The sequence below is a fragment of the Xiphias gladius genome, chromosome 11 (assembly GCF_016859285.1).
Source record: "Xiphias gladius isolate SHS-SW01 ecotype Sanya breed wild chromosome 11, ASM1685928v1, whole genome shotgun sequence".
NCBI classification, from domain to species: domain Eukaryota; kingdom Metazoa; phylum Chordata; class Actinopteri; order Istiophoriformes; family Xiphiidae; genus Xiphias; species Xiphias gladius.
The window spans coordinates 25,810,882-25,830,271 of record NC_053410.1 but is presented as its reverse complement, the minus strand read 5'-3'; the positions used below and the strand labels follow the sequence as shown (position 1 = coordinate 25,830,271).

At 39.6% G+C, this 19,390-nt stretch overlaps 1 protein-coding gene across 3 annotated transcripts in view; it reads left to right on the top strand.

Annotated features, from left to right (window-relative positions):
- nvl (nuclear VCP like) overlaps positions 1–19,390 on the top strand; it is a 32,926-nt gene that overhangs the window by 705 nt on the left and 12,831 nt on the right. Inside the window, exons 1-14 of one of the 3 annotated variants that reach the window (XM_040138889.1) lie at positions 76–223; positions 562–586; positions 703–771; positions 2,177–2,247; positions 3,534–3,586; positions 3,956–4,046; positions 4,179–4,239; positions 5,074–5,319; positions 14,442–14,547; positions 14,863–14,939; positions 15,143–15,277; positions 15,769–15,870; positions 16,099–16,216; positions 17,004–17,148. In XM_040138889.1, the coding sequence (XP_039994823.1) occupies positions 715–771; positions 2,177–2,247; positions 3,534–3,586; positions 3,956–4,046; positions 4,179–4,239; positions 5,074–5,319; positions 14,442–14,547; positions 14,863–14,939; positions 15,143–15,277; positions 15,769–15,870; positions 16,099–16,216; positions 17,004–17,148 (1,262 nt within the window). In that variant the 5' untranslated portion in view covers positions 76–223; positions 562–586; positions 703–714. Of the gene's footprint in view, positions 1–75; positions 224–561; positions 587–702; positions 772–2,176; positions 2,248–3,533; positions 3,587–3,955; positions 4,047–4,178; positions 4,240–5,073; positions 5,320–14,441; positions 14,548–14,862; positions 14,940–15,142; positions 15,278–15,768; positions 15,871–16,098; positions 16,217–17,003; positions 17,149–19,390 lie in introns of those variants that run through there. The other 2 variants (XM_040138890.1, XM_040138891.1) reach the window with 2 other exon arrangements.

The following is a 19,390-nucleotide window of genomic DNA, read 5'->3' as shown; positions in this document are numbered from 1 at the left end:
TTGGGATGTTTTCAAACAACATCTGAAAAATATACCATTTCCAAAGAGTGAGAGAGGCCACGTTTTATTTTGAAAACCCTCACCCGGATATATTCATTTTCGCTTCTGGGTCGAGCAGTGTGTTGAGTAGTGTATCTCGCAATCACGTTGCCGGAGGCTGAACAGAGGTTCCAGGCGGTGTAACAAAAGAGTCGCTGACATTTGGCGATGTGCTGGTGCTGAGGTAAGCAGCCACACAGCAAACGGCGCTATGTCACGTTAAAGCTAGCAGTCTTTCTGTGACTTAAACTCGTGTGTGTGTGTGTGTGTGTGTGTGTGTGTGTGTGTGTGTGTGTGTGTGTGTGTGTGTGTGTGTGTGTGTGTGTGTGTGTGTGTGTGTGTGTGTGTGTGTGTGTGTAGGTGTGTGTAGGTGTGTGTGTAGGTGTGTAGGTGTGTGTAGGTGTGTGTGTGTGTGTGTGTGTGTGTGTGTGTGTGTGTGTGTGTGTGTGTAGTCCTTACTGTTTCCCCACTCCAGTTGCTATAAGATTTAGAACCAGTACTGACCCTGTCTTTTTCTTACAGGACATTTTGGGGTACAGTGACGCAGGTAGTTCAACCTCGTTTTATGTTGTTTGCTTCTTAATGATTTCCCTCATGTTTGACTGTAGTCAAACATGAGTCAATGTTGACTGTCGCTTGTTCTAAATGTATGTCCCACTGCAGGCTCAAAGAAGTATGAAGAACAGAGGTGGTGGCTGGCTGGACAGTCGGCTCAGACAGAGAGTGGAGCAGGTACAGATCTCTATCCTCATTCTCCCAGGGCTTTGTGTCAAGCATAAATGGAAATGTTTATGTTATCTCACAATTCAGTAAAAGCAAATAGGCAGTTTTCCCATACTGCATTGCATCATGTCTTATGCACACACTTGATTGTCAATTTTTAGAACGTACCCTCCATAAAATACAAAAAGTGGTGCCAGTCAAGACATGGAAAATATGACAAATGTGACAATTTTACTTTTATCAGTCACTCTCCTAGGAAGGCAGTAATAGCATTAATAAATTTGTTTAGCATTAATGTCAATCAAAAAGGCCTGCTCTTAACAAGAGACAAGGATTAATGTCTTAAATCATGGAACAGTGTGGAAACCACCCTGCCTTCAGAGGACATCATGAGGGAGACAAACGTGGTGATGAAAAACAGTGTTGTGGACTGCATAGTGTGGCATGTGTTACAACTCCACCACTGCCATCCAGAGTCCAGTGGTCTGGTTGATACAATGATGTAGCAGCAGTGTCTCCTCTTCTTGCCTTTTCCTTGGCTATCTGCTCCCCACAGCACCACTTCCTCCTCAGTGTACTCTGGCTCAAACTGATACAGTACAACAGTCGTTGTGTAGAAGGGGTAATCTTCCTCTTGTCTGAGATCCTCACTACCATATTCTCTTTTAGCCTTTTCTTTTGAAAGTGTCACAACTTTGCAGAATTTCTTCTTTCCTAACTGCTGTTTGTTTACTATCTAGTATGCACACTTTCCCACTCTGATCATCTAGCTAGGGTGAACAGCTAAGATTGAGGTAGGGGAATGGTGTGTTTATATGCTATTTTTGTATCTAAAACTGTCCTCCACTCTGAGCTCAACAGTAACTTTCATACATCATTCTGTACAACTAATTGTCACAATTATAATAAGACTAAGTATTTGTATTCCCTGTTGAGTTCCCTTACATCATAGCTACTGAATGCAGTGGTATTTGGCAGCTGGAAAAGTTTTGTTGTCAGACCTTCACATCAAAACGTGAATGCACCAACAAGAAGGATTCAAAGATCACTCTGTCATTTTAACACTGTTAAAACTCTAAAATTAAGTAACTTTAACATAAACCAGTACAGACGTGTTTCATTATGATGCGTCAGCTATATTGAGCAAGTTTCAAGTCTTTGTGAATTGGTTGTACTAAAATCAACTGAAACCGATGAAATCCTGGAGGGGAGGAAAAAGTCATTTAAAAATTACCACATCACTTCAATAATTGTGTTATGGCTGTAAGTAATGTACATTGTAAGAGCACAGGATTTTCTGGTGTAAAGCCACTGGAATGGTCCTTTAAGTTGATCAGAGTCATCAGAGACTGGGTCTGAATATTTATCAGTGTAAGTTATCTTGACCCTGTTTCATGGTGAATTGTGTTTTCAGTATCTGACATCCTGCAACAGCGACTATGTGGACCTTTCAGCCATGGCCCTGGAACTTCAAAAACTATACAGGCAAGTTTTTCCCTTTCGCATAAGGTGAAACACCTCTCAGTATAAAAGAATAGAGTTAAACAAAAGCACAAACCACAGCCCCCAAAACCAGAACAAAGCCACAATGGATTCGAAACAAAGCCATCAAGATTGATTGAAGTGTAGATTTTCAGTTTTAATTAAAGGGGTGAAAAACAAAACAAACCTATCAGACAGATAGAAGAAACTTTAGGAGAGGCCAAATGAACAATTTGGTACATTCTTAAAAAGAAAGAATGCACTGGTGCACTCAGCGACACCAAAAGGCCTGGAAGACCACGGGAGACAACTAAAATGGATAATCACAGAATTCTTTCAATGGTGAGGAAAAAACCTTTCAACATCTAGCCAGGTCAAGAGCACTCTCAAGCAGGCAGATGTATCATTGTCAAAGTCTACAATCAAGAGACGCCTTCATGAATGTAAATACAGAGGATTCACCACAAGGTGCAAACCACTGGTAATACTCAAGAGCAGAAAGGCCAGATTAGACCTTGCCAGAAAACATCTAAAAAAAAAAATCCTGCCCAGTTCTGGAACAAGATTCTTTGGACGGATGAAACCAGATAGACTTGTACCAGAATGATGGGAAGAGAACAGCATGGAGGAGTAAATGAAAAGCTCATGATCCAAAGCATACCGCATTATCGGTCAAACATGGTGAAGGTAGTATTATGGCATGGGCATGTATTGCTGCCAATGGAACAGGGTCACTGGTGTTTACGGATGATGTGACTGCTGATAGAAGTAGCAGGATGAATTCTGAAGTGTATAGTTCTATACTATCTGCTCAGATTCAGCCAAATCCCGCCAAAATGATAGGATGGTGCTTCACAGCACAAATGGATAATGACCCAAAACATACTAGGAAAGCATCCCAAGAGCTTCTCAAGGCAAAAAAATTCAATGGCACAGTCAGTCACCTGACCTCAACCCAACTGATCCTACTATTCACTTACTGAAGACAAAATTGAGGGCAAAAAGACCCATGAAGAAGCACCAGTTAAAGGCCTGGCAAAGCATCTCAAGGGAGGACACTCAGCATTATGTGATATCCATGGGTTCCAGACTTCAGGCAGTCATTGACTGCAAAGGATTTTCAGACAAGTATTAAAAATAATCCTTATATTTATAATTATGTTAGTTTTTCCAATGACTTTTGAGCCTCTTTTGAGGCAAAATTACGAAAATTGTGTCACTGTCCAAATACTTGTAGATCTAACTGTATTTATGTGATTTTAGTGCTAAAGATTATATTTTCTCTTTAGAATGGAGTATGGCAGAAGAAACAAGACAGCTTTCAGGATTCAAGTAGAGAAAGGTAAGAGGCAACTGTATTGATGCCTTATTATACTGTGACGGGTTGGGTTACGTGTGTTTTCAGTGTGATCATTTTAAACTGTAAATTCACACTTGAGGGAATGGAAGGGCAGACAAGACAAGGGTGAAGAAGATTGTTTGGATTTAGTTTTTTTTTTTTTTTTTCCAATGATAGTGTAATTATTATCATGTGATGACAAGTAAAAAGACCTTATGTCATTATAAAAGAAATATTCTGTTATTCTGAGAATTAACGGCCTCTACTGCTTTGCGTACCAACCAGTCAATTCCAGTTTTCATGATCAAACACTTCTTTTGGAGCATTTACTGTGAGGAGGTCTGATTTGTCTTTTCAATCTGCCACTCCTAGTGTATGAAGCAATCGTGAAGGAGTCTGGGCTGAATCATCTGGAGAACAAAAACTTTGCTAAGAGAGCCAAGCACAGCCACAATGAAGATGGGTAAAGGACACTCTTTGCTTACCAGCAAGACTATGTCTCTCACCCCAAGGCTCAAACTAGTTTTCCCCTCTGCTCTGCTCATATGATCTTTTAAATGCACAACTAATGCCATAAAAATGTGTGTGTTCACAGTGAAGGCAGCAGCAACTCAGAAGAGTCCTCTGACACTGATGACCACATCCCAGAGAACACTGTAAGAAAAAATGTGAAGATTAAATCTGTTGGCAATATGAGGGATTATGGTAAAAGCATGCTGGTCATAGAATTTTGACTTGTGGACGTGTATATTATTATTTCATTGAACACCCACACTATGCTAATTAAGCATTATCACTTATTTAGCACTCTGAGAGCACTTAGCTCCACCGATGCTTTTAAATAAGAATAATGTTTTTTAATCTGTATCTGGTTTTAGATCTTTGTTAAAATACACACAATGATAGACCATTCTGATTCTGTCTGTCAATAATAAAACTGTAAGGATGAATTTTGCCTCATATTTTGCAGGATTGCTCAGAGTACATGTGTGCATCAGTCATCCAAAGTCGGTTGCATTTGAACAGTGCTTTTAAAAGGACAGCTTTAGCTCAAGTGTGGCTAACCCTGTAGCACAAGGTTTTGGGTCAAACATAGGGTTTGTGGTTTCATCCAGCTCCTCTTGTTCACATATTAAGGCGTCTGTGATCAAGACATTAAACCTAAAAGCTTTTTTTTCCACTGCGTGTGAAGTGGCTTTGAATGCAAGAGGTTGCCAAATTAATATAGTTTAATGTAAAATAGAAATAGCAGTTTGACAAATAGATTACACTTAGAAGAATTTGGCAAGGAATTATAGAAATACATTGTAGTATTTTAAAAAAAACATACTCTTAAATATAAAATTCAGTCTCTTGATAGAGATAGCCTAGACTCTGGGATAGATAGCAAACAAGCACGTTATGTTAGAATGTTATTTAAAATTATTGGCACAGCCCTTTTTGAAAGTGAACTCTAACCATTTTTCACTGCTGCTTTTTGCCATCCACAGCCCACCAACCACATGAACAGCTCTCTTACATCTCTGTATCGGAAGGGAAACCCTTACTCCGGCACATGCTCACCCAGGAGAGATGAGCTAGCTGCCAGCAGTCCTCTCAGCACAGCCCCCCCCCTCCCCAGTGCAGGGACGCTGGTTTCCACAGGAGGCTGGTTCATTGATAGAGGGAGAGGCCCTGAGAAGAGCAACATCCTTATCGACCTGTGTGACGAAGAGCCAACTAATACAGCAACCAATGTATGTACCTGTGGAGAGCATGTCTGTGTACTTAGATGCAGGACAGGTAACGTTCTGACATTACTGAGTAGGTGTTAACTGTGTTGGTGGTCTTGTCATCAGCTCTTAGAAATGTCACAAATAACACTGGTGCCTTTCCTCCATTTTTATGAACTATTTACTTGTTTCAACATCTGAATCTAAATAGTTGCAAGCTGTTTTTACACAAGGGAAGAAAGATTAGAGTATGGAATATTGCCTGTTAGATCCCCACCCATAACAGATTTTTGAGGGCGATACAGATAACAGCAGTTTGAAAAAACAAAAACAAAACATATCACCCTGACAATAATACCATGCCTAGCTGATGTTTAGGTCGGGCGTTGTTGCCCTTTCCTGGGCAGTGCCTGTGATGCATGATTGACAGGTCATTAATAAGCCATTCAGTCCTGAGAAAAGCTGACTTGCCAAACACTACGCTTAACAGTGCAAGGACTATTACAGGGAAAACCTATACATCTGATTGAAGGGAGGATAGTTATATTCAGTGTAGTAAATATTAAACAACAGGAGAATTTTTGGAAACTAAATAGAATTAACAATGAATTGGCAGTGGTGCTGTTTTACTGTTACAACTGTAGCTTCAGATGGACGTGTAGACACCGAGCCCGTGCCTGTCTGCCTTGACCGGTTGGGTCGAGAGGAGAGAAATGAGGGAGAGATGAGAAAGAAGGTGGAGAGGGGGAGAGAGAAGAGAAGAGAGCAGTTAACAGTTAGGTTCATAACTATTTGAACAGACACACAATTTTCGTAATTTAACCTCTGTACACCACCAGAATAGATCTGAAATCAAGCCTTCAAGATGTGATTGAAGTGTAGACTTTCAGCTTTAATTCAAGGCATTTAATACAAATATCCCATTAACGGTTTAGGAATTAAAGACATTTTTATATGTAGTCCTACATTTTCAGAGGCTCAAAAGTAATTGGACAAACCAACATAATTATAAAAGTAAGGATCATTTTTAATACTTGGATTAAAATCCTTTGCAGTCAACGACTACCTGAAGTCTGGAACCCATGTACATCATCAAATGCTGAGTTTCCTCCCTTATGATGCTTTGCCAGGCTTTACTGCAACCGCCTTCAGTTGCTGCTTTTCTGTGGGTCTTTTGGTCCTCAGTTATGTCTTCAGTAAGTGAAAAAGCATGCTCAGGAGGGAGAAAAGAGAACATAGCACTATACAGATACCACATAAAGATGTATAATAATACTGAGACTAATAATAAAACCAATAATTATAATAATAGGGCTAATAATGATAATAATGATAATCATAATGATTGAAGCAGTGGGTGTTGAGCAGGATCATGGGGACAGTAGGTGGTTTGCAGTCACAGATCCAGACTCTGCAGCACCAGGGGCTGAAATACCTGCAGAAAGTGACAGGAGAGACAAGGGAGACGAGAAAGCACAAAACTACGGGACAGGGGAGAAGCCAAATTAGTAACAAGCATTGATGGGATATGAGTGCGTACAGATGGAGAGGGAGAGGAGGAGAGAGCATCATGGGAAGTCCCCCGGCAGTCTAGGCCTGTAGCAGCATAACTAGGGGGTGATTCAAGCCAAGCCTGAGCCAGTCCTGACTATAAGCTTTTTAAAAGGAAAGTTTTAAGCCTGCTCTTAAACGTAGAGAGGGTGTCTGCCTCTCTGACCCAAACCTGAAGATGGTTCCACAATAGATAACTGATAGCTGAAGGTGCTGCCTCTCGTTCTACTTTTGGAAACTCTAGGAACCACAAGTAAGCCTGCGTTCTGGGAGCGCAGTGTTCTAGTGGGGTAATAGGGTACTATGCTCTTCAAGATATGATGGCGCCTGATCATTAAGGGCTTTGTAGATTGTAGATTTTAAATTCTTTTCTGGACTTTACAGGGACCTAATGCAGAGAAGCTAACACAGGAGAAATATGATTTCTTTTCCTAGTTAATGTCAGTATTTGCACTGCAGGATTCATGATCAACTGGAGAGTATTTAGAGATTTGTTGGACTTGTTTTTCTGCATCTTTTTGAGACAGTATGTGCCTGATTTTCACAATGTTGAAAAAAGGCAGTCCTTGAAGTTAGTTTTATGTGGGAGTTAGAGGACATATCCTGATCAAAGAGAATTCCAAGATTCCTAACAGTGTGCTGGATGAGAGGGCAATGCCATCTAGAGTAAGTATATTATTAGATACTGTGTTTCTGAGGTGTTGTGGGCCAAGTGAAATAACTTCAGTTTTGTCTCAGTTTAAAAGGAAAGAGTTGCTGGTCTTCCAGGTCTTTATGTCCTTAAGGCATTCTTGAAGTTTAGATAAGTGATTGGTTTCATCAGGCTTTGACAGGTACAGTTGGGTATCATCTGTGTTACAATGAAAGTTTATGGAGTTTTTTCTTATAATATTGCCCAAAGGAAGCATATATAGGGTGAATAGAACTGGTCCAGGCACAGAACCTTGTGGTAACAACTCCATGACTAACTTTTCAGTATATGAAAGATTTATCATTAATGTGCAAAAACTGAAATTGATTTGATAAATAGGACTTAGAACGGACCTTTTAAAGCCAATTAAATTTTCCAGTCTTTGTAATAGGATGTGATGGTCAATAGTGTTAAATGCAGCACTAAGATCTATCAAGACAAGTACGCAGACAAGTGCTTTGTCCGATGATATTACGAGATCATTTGTAACTTTCACCAGTGCTGTCTCTATGACGCACCCTAAATCCTGACTGAAAATCCTCAAATAAACTATTATTATGTAGAAAGTCACACAACTAGTTGGCGACAGCCTTCTCAAGAAACTTAGAGAGAAAGGAAAGGTTAGATACAGGTCTATAGTTGGCTAAAACATCTAGATCAAGAGTAGGCTTTTTAAGACAAGGTTGAATTACACCTATTTTAAAGGACTGTGGTACATAGCCTGTTAATAAAGACAGACTGATTATATCTAACAAAGAGGTGCTAACTAAGGGTAAAACTTAAAAAGCCTAGTTGGGATGGGGTCTAAGAGACAGGTTGATGGTTTAGAAGACATTATTGAAGTTAGCTGGCGAAGGTCGATGAGAGAAAAACTGTCTAAGTATATATCGGGTTTTACAGCTTTTTCTAAGGTTCCTGTGTTTGAAGATAAATCAGTGCCTGTTGAGGGCAGGAGATGGTGAATTTTTTCTGTAATTGAATTTTATGATTAAAGAAGCGAGAGTAGTGAGAGGTATTAGGAGTACATGGATCAATAGAGCTACGACTTTGTCTGCCTGGCTACAGTGGAAACCTAGGGTTGTTTTTATTTTCCTATATTAAAGACGAGTAACAGGCGGCTCTTAAATTACAGAGGGCCTTCCTATATGTTTTAAGATTATCATGCCAGGCTGAGCAGGATTCTTCCAGTTTGGTAGAACACCATATCCTTTCAAGTTTTTGCATAGTTTGCGTTAATATGCGGGTTCGGGAGTTAAACCATGGAGCTAACCTCCTTTATTTTATTATCTTCTTTTTTAGAGGGGTCATAGAATCGAGTGTCATTCTCATTGAGGCTGCAGTACTATCAACAAGATGGTCAATTTGGGAGGGACTAAAGTTAACATAAGAGTTCTCTGTTATATTGTAACATGACAGTGAATTAAGTGCTGATGGAATCACTTCCTTAAATGTGGCTACAGCACTGTCAGATAGACATCTAGAAAAGACATTTCAGCCTAATGGTGTGTAGTCCAGAAATAGGAATTCAAAAGTTACCAAACAATGGTCCAATAAAAGAGGATTCTGTGGAAAGACTTTTAAATGTTAGGGGTGCCAGTTTCAGTGCCATAAATCAGAACAAGATAGAGGGTGTGGTTAAAACAGTGACTGGGTATATTTACACTCTGAGCAAAGCCAATTGAGTCCAATAATGTGATAAAAGCAGTTCTAAGGCTATCATTGTCGACATCCACATGAATAATGAAATCACCTCCTATTATTACTTTATCTGTACTAAGGACTAAACTTGAATAACATTTCTGAATGTTTAACAAATAGAATAGGCGTTTAATGTTTTCCAGTTTGGATGTATAAGATTAAGAACCAGGCTTTCGAATGAATTATAATCGAGTTTAGGTTTAGGGTTGATTATTAGGCTTGAGTTGAAAATGGCTGCAACTCGACCTCCTGGGCCGGTGCCTCAAGGAATGTAATTTATTAATATGACTGGGGGGAGTGGATTCATTTGGGCTAACATATTCATCACGACACAGCCAGCTGATATTAGATTGTCTACTAATTCAGCTTTAGATGAGAGCAATCTAATGTGTAAGAGCCTGCATTAAATTATTCTATTTTGTTGTATTTCTGCAGAGGTGGTCTTAATTTTTTTTTTAGCTTTTTGTGTACAACTCCTCTTCTGCTTGTTTTTGAGCTAATTAGTTTAGGTGGTCGGGACGCAGACCTAGTCTCTATGGGGTTTTGGGTGGGTGGGCTGTAATGGAAGCACAGAGAAGCGTGTGAGACCTCAACTTTGCCTCCTGGTCTCAACTCTGAGTTGTCATGGTTTTGGCCTACTAATAAACTCAGATTTCTAAATATGAGAGCTACTCCATCCAAAGTGGGATGTACGCTGTCTCTCCTAACCAGACCAGGTCTTCACCAGAAAGTCTGCCAATTATCTACAAAGCCCACGTCGTTTGCTGGACACCACCACGACAGCCAGCGTCTGAATGATGGCATGTGGCTATCAATGTCATTGCTGTCACATTAGGCAGGGGCTCAGAGAAAACTTTGGAGTCCGCATTGTCTTTGCATATGTACACACCGACTCAACATTAATTTTAGTGACCTCCGATAATCGGGTGTCATTACTGCTGACGTGAATTACAATCTTACTGTTTTTACGTTTATCCTTAGCCGGCAAGTTTCAAATAGGATTCTATGTCACCCGATCCGGCCCCGGGAATACATTATACTATGGTCGCTTGTGTCGCCAACCTCCGTTTCTCAAGATAGAGAGAGAGGCCATCGCTACCTGCTAAGCTAAAGTAACTGGCATGTATATAACTGAATAGCGTGTAATCAACTGTGAGGTAGCGAACAGAACAGAAGGAGAGAGCTAAGAGTGCTTAATCAAGGTTTAAATGTACAGCGGGTAACTAGCCGCTGTAATGAAGAAAATAGCAAAATTAACTGGGTAGAGGCAGAGCTGCTAAACTTGCAGCCAGTCACACAGACGCCAGCAACTGGAAATGACACAATACGCTTACCTCAGCACGGCAGATCATATCAATCTCTCAGCCAACGAGGATCACATCACATCACATCACATCACATCACATCACATCTTGATGTTTTTGTTTCAAATCCATTCTTGTGGTGTACAGAGGCAAAATTACCAAAATTGTGTCACTGTCCAAATACCTATGGACCTAAATGTATACTGTTGTATTCAAACACTGTCAGACTGGTTGTTAAGTGGAGGAGATGGACGTGTGAGGCAGGAGTTGCTCAGTGACAGCAAAGCACCTATGCTAGAGGGCTCTTTCAAGCTGGAGGTCTCCCCCTCCAGAATCCCCTGAAGCGGACAGTAGTGTGGTGGAGGACAGTGGTGGTCCCGAGCCGTATAAATTCGAGCTGTTGGCTCTAGTCCCAGTAAGGCCGGAAGATGGGCTGCCCACCTCTGATTAGAGGGCATTAAAAAAAATTTTTAATACATAAATTTCATGAAATAAATAAGTCCCAAACGGTTTACTCTATGTCAGCACTGGTCTTGCAAGGTTCCGAATGATTTAAAACAGTAAATGGCGTGTTGAGCCATTTTCAACCCATAAAATGCTGAGTTTTATAACTTTAGAAAGAAATGTCAATATCAACACCAGCATCGATGTGTTTCATGTTTCAAGTTTAAATTGTGCTTTCATGTTTAAAGATTGAGAAACAATAATGACGAAAGATTCAAAACCAAGTATACAGTCCTGGTTGAAATTATGGCACCCCTGAATTTTAGGTACAGAATTTAGAATATCTTTAGAAATAAATGCAAATTAACCAGTTTTTTATAATCAAAATATTTAATAAAATGTCCAAAGTTACTGAATAACAACAACAAACAATGCTTGCATATAGTGAAGTAAAAAATAAAGACAAAAATGTGCACTTGACACAATTATTGGCACCCTTTTGATTAATTTAAATTAGTTCCTCAAACAAAATAAACAATCACCTGTGCTTAATTTTCAGGGTTCACATGAACTAAATTAATCAATGAATGATCGTTTTACTGCACAAAAAGGGGCCGATTGTTTCCAGTTTCTCTTTCTCAATGGCAAAGATGAGAGCTGTCTGAGAGCATTGGATATGGTTTTTTTTTTTTTTTTTTTTAGATGAAAAAACAATTCCAAAGGCTACAAGGCAATAGCCACAGATCTTAAAATCCCTGTTTCAACAATTCATAATGTTATCAAGAAGTTTCAAAGTCATTAAACTGTTAAGACACTTCCAGTAGTGTCTTAAGAAGAAACTCAATGAGAGAAGTCTGTGAAGGGTGATGCGAATTGTGGAAAAAACACCACACAAGACATCTAAAGAGCTTCTGGCTGACCTGGAGCAATATGGAGTGGTGGTTACAGCCTGTACCAGATGCTGCACAGTAAACCAGGAAGGGCTCCATGGGTGAAGGCCAAGGAGGACAGCACTATCGAAAGAAAGGCACAAAAAGGCAAAGATTAATGTTTGCAAAAACTTTCACAGATAAGCCACAGTTTCTGAGATAATGTTCTATGGACAGATGAAACCAAAGTATAGCTCTTTGGGAATGCAGTGCTTCAGTTTGTTTATAGGCAACGAATTGGAGCCCATAAGGAAAAGAACACGCAACCTGCAGTAAAACATTGTGGAGGTTCTATCATGCTGTGGGGCTGCTTTATTGCCTCTGGTACTGGAGGCACAGAACGTATCAAAGGAATGATGACATCAGAAGATTACCAAGGCATTGGCAATCATAGAGCAAAATGTGTTACCCAGTGTCAGAAAACTAGGTTTGAGGCGAAGGTCTTTGGTCTTTCAGCAGGACAATGACACAAAGTGCATATCCAGCAGCACAAAAGGATGGTTGAAAAGGAAAAGATGGACTGTTTAAAACAGGCCAGAAATGAGTGTGGACTTAAATCCCATTGGAAACCTTTGCAGAGAGCTGAAATTTGCCATTGCAAAAAGGACTCCTGCAAACTTAACAGCTTGAATGCCTAGCAATGAAATAGTGGCAGAAACTACCAACAGACAGGTGCAAGAAGCTTCTAGATAGCTACAGGAAACGCTTAGAGGCTTTCATTGTTGCTCAAGTTCTGCAACCAAATATTAGTGAAGGGTGCCAATAATTGTAGCTGGGTTAAATTTTGTGTTTTCAGTAACCTTGGACATTTTATTAAAAAAATTTAATTAAACAAAATTGGTTAATTTGGATTTATTTCTGAAGATTTTCTAAATTCTGCCCTTAAAATTCAGGGGTGCTAATAATTTAAACCAGGACTGTACACCTGCACTGCCTTTTATCTGTTTGCTTGCATATACAGTACTTTAATACAGTCAAAATCCCAATATAGCTGTTTTCATTTACATTTTTAACTGTTTCTGTTGTCAGACAACAGAACAAGTATGAAATAGTGACTGAAACGCGGCCCATAAAGACTACATATTAAGCAGCAGTCCCTTCCAAGCCATTTCCAAGCTGCTGCTCTGCGCTGTTAAAATCCTCATTTTATAATCACTACGTCTGACAACTTCACCATACACACAAGTTAGAGAAATGTGGCTGTGCTGTGATTTCAGCTGTAATGTAAAATGATCACTCATAGGTAAAGTTTGAAGCTCATTCATGTTTATGTCAGCTGCCATGTGGTCAATTGAATGAGACGCAAAGGGAAGTGTGCCTGCGTAGGGAAAGCCTAACATCACAATTGAGGGGCAATACCGGCTACTGTCCTCTATGGAAAGTAGCTAAGGTTTGTGCAAGAAGATGCTGGATTTGTTGCTAGTTGCTTTTGTGAAGAAAACTCAATCAAAGGATGTGAAAAGTCAGTAAATCTAATGACAAAGATGCAAATTGGCAACACTGCCTGTAAACACCCCCTGATGACGTATAGAATCTGTTGGCGCCAATTCATTTTGAAAAGAGCAACAGAAAATGGGGAAACTTCAGCACTCGGCTGGCTGACCATTGATATAACGTCAGCACACACTGACTCCCTCAATCACTCACTCAGTCATGGACATTCGCCCTCATACGGCTGGCCCCACTGTTGCAGTACAGCTAAAAAAATATAAAACAATCAGGTAAATTTCCAAAGAACCTGAAAAGTGCTGCATTTACCGTGTTTCTGTTATTCTGTCCACCCTGTTTATATCAATATGGACAGACTAATAATAATAACAGAGACAGCTGCCAACACAGCAGCACGAACTCCAGACTCCACAATGATCCTCCAGGTGAATCCACACCTCAGTGTACTGATACTCTGTCAGCCTTTGGCATAAACAAATGTTGTTTGGTTGAGATCCACATAGATAGGTTCATTGCTATATTTGACGTTAATGATTGTAAAGCTCATCTCACTCAAACATTGTTTTTGTCTGCGAGATTTTTCTTTTACCATCACCAGTGTATGCCACGATTCCTTTGTTGCCATAGCAACCTCATCTAAATAGAGTTGTTGTTGTGTAACATCTCGAGTGTATTTAAATCATTTCTGAACCTCTTGATTAACTTGTATACTGTAAATTACATGTGGGTATACAAATTATTTGGATTTGAAGTCATGTTTCCTGTAGTTATAAATGATTCTGACTAATTAACAAACCAATAATCACTGGAATTCTATCTTCATAAAAGTTTACTACCTCTTACTCTGTCATGACTCCTCAAGCTGTGGAGGAAGAGTTTTTTTTTTTGTTTTTGTTTTTTTCTATTGCCACAAAAAGCATGTGTGCCTTAATACCACAATAAACCAAGTGAGAAATTAACACATTGAGGTTAGTGTGGTCACTTGATAATCTGGCCCTCTGATTGACTTTAACGTTGTACTGAGTGTTCAGCTGGGGTGGCTAAACTCATGCACTAAATGCCATGTATTTTTGTCTCCAGCCGACAGATGTGTCCATGCTGGAGCCTGAGAAATCTCACAGAAAGTCTAAAAAAAGAACAAAGAGCTCACCTGAAACAACTGAGTCCCGCACCCTGATCAAGAAAGGTACACCATTGTCTAGTTTTTCAGTCAAACTGTAAAATATAGATTCTTAACTTATTATGAACACCGCACAATTATTTAATCCTGACTGAGCTTTGAACAGAAAAAAATTGCCTGTAGGGAAGGCAACTAACAATTATTTTAATTATTGTTAAATGTATTTGTTACTTTGTTTATTATATTAAGGGGTTATTTAGGTTAAGTTCTCAAAAATAACTACAGTTATCTGTACCAAGTTATCACAATCCACTGTGATGTCTATAACACTCTCCTGTGTTGCATTACTTAGTCAGTTTTTTCTGATGAATTATTTCTCAGCAAAATCAAAGTCAACAGAGCTGCGGTATACCAATCTGAAGTTTGAAGATTTTGGAGGTAATGAAGACACATTAACGGTGAGTACCTTGTAACTTTGCTGCTTTGTTTGTTGCTGTAGCAAATTTTGTTTTATTGTAAAATGGGGATGGCTGTGGTGCTTTGCTGTCAGTCATAGTGTTGTCTAAGCGTCACCAAAGGCAGAAGGTTTTAAAGCCTACACAATGGGTGTTCAGGATATATTATCCATTGGTATTGTAATTTTCACTCTATTATGCTGCAGGAAGTGTGTAAGCTGCTGATTCACATGCGTCACCCAGAGGTGTACCAGCATCTGGGAATGGTTCCTCCAAGGGGCTTCCTCCTCCATGGACCTCCTGGCTGCGGAAAGACCCTGCTGGCCCAGGCTGTGGCTGGTGTAAGTACTGGACAACATCTGGAAAATAGTATTTTGTGTTCCTTAGTAAGGCCTTATTTAGCAGTACAATGAGTGGCCATGAACATGTGAAAATGGATCGTTTTTTTGTTACTGAGACTTGATTGGTTAATATTCGTTTTCTTCTACTGTTGGAAGTGTTGTGTTATATCTGTAGTATGAAGAGCACAGTTACCACACAGTTAGCATCATGTCAAATTAAGTCACTAACCTCATGATCTTGAGCCAAAGGAGACAAGTGGGGAGATGTGTTGCACATTAACTGAGGATTAAAATTTTAAAGTCAAATTTTGGTTCTGCTGTTATGTTCATGTTTATTGTGAATTTTGTATTTTTGACACCATTTTTGTCGAAGCAACAGCAGTCACTAAAACTGCCACTTCTCCATTTAGGTCAGAGTAAGAGGGACATCAATAAAAGTTGTGTGTATCTTGTGTGCTTGTTAAATAAAATGATGTGATTCTGTGTTTCAGGAGCTGCAACTGCCTTTGTTGAAGATATCTGCTCCGGAGCTGGTGTCTGGAGTGTCCGGGGAGTCTGAACAGAAGCTCAGAGAGCTGTTTGACTTGGCTGTGGTCAGTAGTGCATTTTTTTCTTTTATGTCATTCTAAAGGTCTCACAAAAGGACTAGAGATTAGAGCAGGTATAACAGGCACAGGAAACCAAATACTCAAGATACCAGATACCAGATGATGTTCCTCTGGTACTGCTGATACAGTATCACTGGTATTACTGATATATGATAAATAATGTTGACCATGTCTTGCTCTCTGAACATCATTTGTTCTTTTCTCCCCTTCCAGAGCTCTGCCCCATGCATCCTGTTCATAGATGAGATAGATGCCATCACCCCTAAAAGAGAGGTGGCCTCTAAAGACATGGAGAGGAGGATTGTTGCCCAGTTGCTAACCTGCATGGATGGTACAATACACTGCCTTCAGAGTGACATGTAGTTTCCCCTGAGGAAATGTTACGCTTACAGGAACATTAAATTCTCAGTTTCTGATTTTTATCTGAACCAACATCTATCATTACATTTAAGTCTTTATATCACAGATTTCTTCTTCACATGAAGCAGTCAAAGGAAGTTTTTAATAGTTACTGAATTGTAGCTGAATGTAGGTTATAAGTTGGTCTAAATTTCCTTTTGGACATTTTAGATACCTTTTACATGGAATTAGTTAAACATATTGAGCTTGGGTGATTAAGAGCGACAAGTGCAGATTGCAGTTTTGGCAAAATAGGTCTCCCTGGGATTTTAACAATTGATTCTATAAAATCTTCCTACAAATTCTGTTTCTTCGTCTCATCAACTATAAGTGATAAAAAACACACTTGCAGATTAGCACATGTGTAAAACAGATGCAAACACAATGCCATCAAATCCGTACCGTGAGTGTATGTCACGCTAATGTGCCATTCTGAAAACAACTCTGCTAACACAAACATCCACTGCAGGTCTTTCCCCCATGCAGATGTGAATTCTCCAAACACAGAATCAGATATAGGTACCGTCATAGCCTCACTCTCACTCAACCCAAGTCTGATACCACTAAATGGACTGATTGAGGAGCTGGTGGATATGACATATTAAGAAAACGGTGAAATGAAAATAAAGAAACATGCCTAAAGTGAGCATCACTTCTCTGGACTTCGGCAGGGGAAATGGCATTTTTTACATGTTTTTCTGTTGCTTACCTCCTGGCAGACTTGAACAGTCTGACAGTGACAGCTCAGGTCCTGGTCATTGGTGCCACCAACAGGCCAGACTCCCTGGACCCTGCCCTCCGTAGAGCTGGACGCTTTGACAGAGAGATCTGCCTGGGTATCCCTGATGAAGCAGCTCGTCTCAGGTCAGCCATATATGATTATAGAGAAATAATAAACCGCATTATTAATCTAAACATTGTACAAATGAGAATTAATTAATAGGTTATTAGTCTATTAATCTATTAGTTAATATCATTATCCCATTGAACCATGAACAGTTTCAAACACAACAGTGAGCTGAAAGGAAAGCTATGACAAAGTCAGTTTGTTTTCTTCTTCTATTTTTCAGTCTTAAGTTGGAACAGTACAAATTAACATCTTCCACAAGATACAGTTAAAGATAAACACATGCATACAACTGAATGCTCCACACACAATCACAAATTAAACCATAAATGACAATGAAGCAGTATCTCTCTATTTGAGTAGCTTGTTGAGCTACTGAGTAGGTAAAGGCTTGCGTATCTTGTTTGGCTTTGGGCAAAATCTATTTTTATGGGGAAATGCCAAATACAACAGTCGAAGGGTTAGGCTCAATGGGACATTTTAAGAGTTCAGATAGGGTTTTGAATACCAATTTTCCAAAAATCAGCAAGGGAAGGGCATGACTACAACATACAGAGGCATGAAAAAGTTTGGGCATTCCTGGTCAAAATTTCTGTTACTGTGATTAGTTAAGAGAATAAAAGATGGCATAAAAGTTCAAGATGATACATTTCTTTAATCGTTTAAGCAAGATTACTTTATTTCCATCTTTTACAGTTTCAAAATAACAAAGAAAAGGGCCCGAAACAAAAGTTTGGGCCCCCTGCATGATCAGTGCTTAGTAACACCCCCTTTGGCCCCTTATCACAGCTTGTAAACGCATTTTGTAGCCAGCTAAGAGTCTTTCAGTTCTTCATTAGGGGCCGTCTTGCCTGCACTGCCCTTTTGAGGTCTATCCACAGATTTTTGATTATTTTTGTGTCAGGAGACTGTAAGGGCAATGGCAAAACCTTCAGCTTGTGCCTCTTAAAGTAGTCCATTGTGGATTTTGAGGTGTGTTTAGGATCATTGTCTTGTTGTAGAAGCTATGTTCATCTTCAGCTTTTTAACAGATGGTGTGATGTTTGATACCAGAATTTGCTGGTATTTATTTGAATCCATTCTTGCCTCTATTAGTGAAATTCTCCCTGTGCTACTGGCTGCAACACAAGCCCAAAGCATTATCGATCCACCCCTGTGCTTACAGTTGGAGTTGTTCTTTTCATAAAATTCTGCATACTTTTTTCTCCAAACATACATTTCCTCATTGCGGCCAAAAAACTCTATTTTAAACTTCATCAGTCCAAAGGATTTGTTTCCAAAATGCGTCAGGCTTGTTCAGATGTTCCTTTGCCAACTTCTGACACAGAATTTTGTGGTGGGGATGCAGGAAAGGTTTTCTCCTGATGACTGTTCCGGTTCATATATGTGCAAGTTTCACTGCACAGTAGAACAGTGCACCACCACTCCAGAGTCAGCTAAATCTTCCTGAAGGTGTTTTGCAGTCGAACAGAAATTTTGATTTGCCTTTCTAGCAAACAGCAGTTCTCTCGGCCAAGTTTTTTGGTCATCCAGACCTCAACCTGACCTCCGACATTCCTAATAACTGCCATTTCTTAATTACATTGTGAACTGGGGTAATGTCTTCCTTGAAAAACACTTTGCTATCTTCTTATAGCCTCCTCCTGCTTTGTGGGTATTAATTATTTTAATTTTCATAGAGCTAGGCAGCTGCTTAGAGAAGCCAATGCCTGCTGATTGTTGGGACAAGGTTTAAGGGGTTAGAGTATTTATAAATCATTTAAATTTGCATCGCTTGACCTTTCCTAACGACGATTTTGAACAAGCCATACCGCTAACAAGCTGTTTAAGATCTGGCTCAAATCTCTTTGGGTGCCCAAACTTTTGTATAGTGCTCCTTCCTTCTTGTTCACTCTAAACTTGGACAAAACAAAAGTAATACACTAATCTAACTTAAAATATTGAATAACCTGTTTCATCTTTAACTTTTTGCTTTTTGGAGATCAGTTCATCTTCTACTCACTTAACTATTCACAGTAACAGAAATTTTGACCAAGGGTGCCCAAACTTTTTCATGCCACTCTAAACGTGCCGCGCAAGTCTGTGGCATGTACACATAGAAGAGTGTATCTTCCTAAGGGCCAGGTCCCAAATGTAAACAGAAAGATTTAACTCTTCTTCGTGTTCATGCATGTCCAATACATTTCATGAGGGAGCATTTTAATTGAGATGGAATAATACAGAGCTGACATTGATCCTTTTAGAGCTGGGTCTAATGAC